Source organism: Mandrillus leucophaeus, unplaced genomic scaffold, assembly GCF_000951045.1.
Source record: "Mandrillus leucophaeus isolate KB7577 unplaced genomic scaffold, Mleu.le_1.0 Scaffold12, whole genome shotgun sequence".
Classification (NCBI taxonomy): Eukaryota; Metazoa; Chordata; class Mammalia; order Primates; family Cercopithecidae; genus Mandrillus; species Mandrillus leucophaeus.
In genome coordinates this window covers 1,480,449-1,484,901 of record NW_012100320.1, presented here as the reverse complement: position 1 = coordinate 1,484,901, position 4,453 = coordinate 1,480,449, and the positions used below count along the sequence as shown (strand labels likewise).

The 4,453-nt window shown below is 41.7% G+C and overlaps 1 protein-coding gene across 1 annotated transcript in view; it reads left to right on the top strand.

Annotated features, from left to right (window-relative positions):
- The window catches only part of HERC1 (HECT and RLD domain containing E3 ubiquitin protein ligase family member 1), a 250,627-nt gene that overhangs the window by 229,906 nt on the left and 16,268 nt on the right, over window positions 1-4,453 (top strand). Inside the window, exons 69-70 of the mRNA XM_011969255.1 lie at window positions 1,017-1,119; window positions 3,181-3,350. Coding sequence (XP_011824645.1) covers window positions 1,017-1,119; window positions 3,181-3,350 — 273 coding nt within the window. The remainder of the gene's footprint in view (window positions 1-1,016; window positions 1,120-3,180; window positions 3,351-4,453) is intronic.

The window sequence follows — 4,453 nt, the reverse complement described above, 5'->3', positions numbered from 1 at the left end:
CAGGAGAATGGCGTAAACCCGGGAGGCGGAGCTTGCAGTGAGCTGAGATCCGGCCACTGCACTCCAGCCTGGGCGACAGAGTGGGACTCCGTCTCAAAAAAAAAATAAAAATAAAAATAAATAAATAAATAAATAAGCTATTAATCCAGATAAACTGGATTTAAAATTCTGCAAGGATAAGCTTCTGTCTCCCTAAACGGGTTTCACACTGTAGGACCTCTGATGTAGAGAAAAAATAATTAGAAACATATCTCCAGGGTATCATGGAAGGAACTATGAGTAATCCTTTGTAACCCTCTGCATGCAGCTGCCATTTTTGCTTATTATTACCACTGAATTACACAGGTACACATCTCCTTTTAAAAAACAATACAAAGGAAATCTGAGTCCATAAAGAAAGAAAATAGAAGCTGTTATTCACACTATAGAAGATTTCTTGACTCCACAGAAGACTTTCTATATGATTGTTTTATGTGGGTTTTCCTGACACATTTCACAAGCAGTGTGGTTTACAAAGCTTCAGCTTATATTCAGATTCACCACCATTTATAGTCTGTGACATCCTGATAGCTGTCTAGTGAATATTCAGTTAGGTATGCAGAGAGGCAGGAAAACCCACTCTGGAGAACATATACAGCAGTTATTGTCACCCATGAAAGCTAAAATGTTAAACTAAAATGGTCTTCTAGTGTTCTTTAAAAGGTCCTGGAAGGTTTAAAAGGTTCTTTAAAATTCCCTGTGGTCTCTATTACCCAGAGGAATGCTTCTACTTCACATAAGGCCCTGGAGACTTTAGTCAAACTGCCCCTGCCTCTGCACACTCCCTCCCCGAAATTCAGTTAGTTTGCAGAGCAGTAGGAGAAAATAACATTTCAGGTTTGGATTTGGGTCAAATAGGTAAGTGACAATTAGTATTTTTGTTGGAAGATAGTTCTTGATACATGCCATTCGGCAAATTCAAGAGTGATTTTTTTTCTTCTTCTTAAAGTTGTGTGCCTTACACTTTTGTTTTGCAGAAAATTGATGTCCTTTGTGGAATTGGAATAAAAAAGGTTGCTTGTGGAACTCAGTTTTCCGTTGCTTTGACCAAAGATGGTCATGTGTATACCTTTGGTCAAGGTAAGCCATCTTTCAGCTTATTTGCTTGGGTACACATCGTTATAAACATTGGCCTTCTAGTGTTATAGAATGTGTTCTAAATTGAGTCCTTTTTTTGTTCTAGGTGGTGAGTAGTCACTATGACCTTCTTTCACTAGATAATTTTCCACTCCTCTTTCATGTACTTTATTATAAAGACAGACTCCCCTCTCCATTAAGACCCCTTATGCCAGAGCCTGCACTCTTGCTAGAAGAGTCCCTGCCAAGGGCCGTCCCCTCTTCTTTTCTACTGCCCTTGACATGCTGCCACAAATACTGCCTTGACCACCAGAGCTCCTCTGTGTCCTGCCTCATTGTTCATCCCTTCTAGGGATTGGGGCTGCAGATCTTAGGAACTGGAGGAATTCATAGGCACTCTGGGTTCAAATCTTGAGTCGGTTCATAAGCCTGGCATTCATAGTGGATCTGAGATTCTTGGCAAGGGTCGTTTTTGAGGGATATGTGAGACAGGTGTGAGGAAGAGGAATTAAACCATGACTGAAGTTTCTAGTTGTGGGAGAACATCGATGTCTCTGACTGAGGACATGAGCTGTTTTGTGGGGAAGGGTAAGGAGCTTAGTTTTAGTTATGTTGAACGGACCCATTTGCCCTAAATAAATGTGGGGAAATGTCCACTTAGGCTATTGAGAATTTAGATCTGGAACTGAACTCCAGAAGGATTGGTTATGGAGATGTAGGTTTAGGACATTAGCTGCATAATGGTAGTAGTTAAATCCTTATTCGTATCATCTAAAAAACCCAGAATGAGAGTATAGAATGAGAAAAGAAGAAAATAGAGCTCTAGGGCATTTGATGTAAAGGGCAGGTGGGCACAGGAATAAGACTTGCGAGGGCCGGGTGCCGTGGTTCACACCTGTAATCCCAGTACTTTAGGAGGCTGAGGCGGGTGGATCACCTAAGGTCAAGAGTTCGAGACCAGCCTGGCCAACATGGCGAAACGCTGTCTCTACTAAAAATACAAAAATTAGCTGAGCGTGATGGCAGGTGCCTATAATCCCAGCTACTCGGGAGGCTGAGGCAGGGAGAATTGTTTGAAGCCAGAAGGCAGAGGTTGCAGTGAGCTGAAATTGTGCCATTGCACTCCAGCCTGGGCAACAAGAGCAAAACTTCATCTCAAAAAAAAAAAAACAACAAAGATTAAAAAGAAGAATTGGGAGAGCTGGCTTTGAAAGGAGTGGGAAGAGGTTACTGGTGAGCCAGTAACCTCACAGTGCAGTCTCTGAGAGGCAGGAAAAGCTGAGGCCACATTATTAGAAGGTTGCATGATGTTCCCATGGGCTGGAGCCTGAAAAGAAGCCACTGCAGTAGGCAATTAGGAGCTGACCATGGCTTTTGAGAGTAGAATTTCAGTGCAGTGGAGAGAGTGGAAGTTAGGCCACAGAAGGTAGGCAAGCCAAGTGGACGTAGCAGGCTTTGTGCATCAGGAGCTGGCTAGCACCCTCTAGAAGTCTGGCAAGGTAAGGGCAGAGGTTGGTTGGAAGTTAGAGGACAAGTTGAATGATCTCTCATTTTAGAATATAAGAAACTTAAAATTACCCAGGCATGGTGGCATGTGCCTGTGGTCCGAGCTACTCAGGAGGCTGAGGTGAGGTTGAGGCTACAGTGAGCCAAGATTGCACCACTGCAGTGTACTCCAGTCTGGGCAACACAGTGAGACCCTGTCTCAAAAAAGAACTTAAGAAACTTGAGAGCCTGAACTGTGTCAGTCAGACCCTGTCTTTTCGAAGATGTGGATATTGGAGAAGCCTCTTATTTTGAAACAAGTTACCAATTTTAGATATAACTTTTTAAAAAAAATTTTTATGAATAAAGAGCCTGTGATGTTTTGCAGAGAAACAGCTTCACACTTTTTATTTATTCAGAACCTGGTATACCTTTCCGGAATAGCAGCTTTAGCCTCAGTTGAGTTTTATGTGTCATTGCCATTCCACCATAAGAAGCTAAATGACTGATCAGAAAATATAAAAGCACTGTGGTGTGTGGTGCATAACATTTCCACATGTTTTTGTTTTGTTTTTTCAGATCGCCTGATAGGCTTGCCAGAGGGGCGTGCTCGCAATCACAATCGACCGCAACAAATCCCTGTCCTGGCTGGAATGATCATTGAAGATGTGGCAGTTGGAGCTGAACACACACTTGCTTTGGCATCAAATGGAGATGTGTATGCCTGGGGGAGCAATTCAGAAGGGCAGGTAAATATTTATATTGCTTGCTGCTGTCTCATATTCTAGAAATCTCACAGTGTTCCTCAGTTGGGGAAAGAGATAGGCTAGGAAATTCATAGTCTACTAAAATACTCCAAGCACATCACTTTGCCATGGGACTGATTATTTTGTAAGTCTAGTTATGTCTTTCTCTCTCGACTGTGGCCAAAGAAGTGTTATACCATGGTTTAAAACAATTCTGGCAGTACAGCAAAGTGATTAAGGGGATTAACTGAGTATATATGTGTGTGTCCTCACACATTGTTAAGTGCCTGACATGTAGTAAGCTGCAGTATGTAAGGATTTGCTACTGTCAACATTATCATCATTACTACAGCAAGATGTGAGGTTAGGTCCTGGGAATATCAGTTGATCTGGAAAAAGGAATGAAACAATAATATTTTTATATTTTATAATATGATGGTATACAAAGTATCTTTAGGTTTATGCAGGAGTCTTGTCATCCGCATTATTTATAGGATTAAACTGAGCCTTTGAGATATTGATAAGAGACTCAAAAGGTGGATGTGTTCACCCTCCTCTATTTATGAAGTAGGGCGAGACCTTGGTGTGAGATGTCTGAGGTGCTGTGACGGTGACTTTGAGCTCCATATGCAGAGCCACCTCCCCTTCCTCCATAAATCCTCTCTGGGTCAGCTTCCCCTAGTGCCAGGGACCCTTAAGTTCAAGATCTGGCATTATTTATAGTAGCCTCAGTTTGGCTTCTGTGGTTTCCTCATCCCTATATTAACAGACAAGGAAACCGCTCATCATTGTAGTTGCAGTCTTACTGAGAGGAGAGTTAACTTTGAAGGCCCCTTTGGGAGTTTCCTGGCAGTAGCTTGACATGATACTTCCTAATGATGTTGATTTGCTTAGCTGCTGAAACACTGGCTCTCCCAGTCAGACCCTAAGTATAAAGATTTGGAGATTAGAATTTGCTTCCATATATGTTTTTATATATGTTTATGTATCGTTACACAGAAATCAGTGTGTTTTAAGTAAAAGCGCCATACATCATTCTGTTATTACTTAACTTTCCAAGAATTCATTTCCTTTCCATAAGTGGAATCCAACGATGTGTTTAGTCA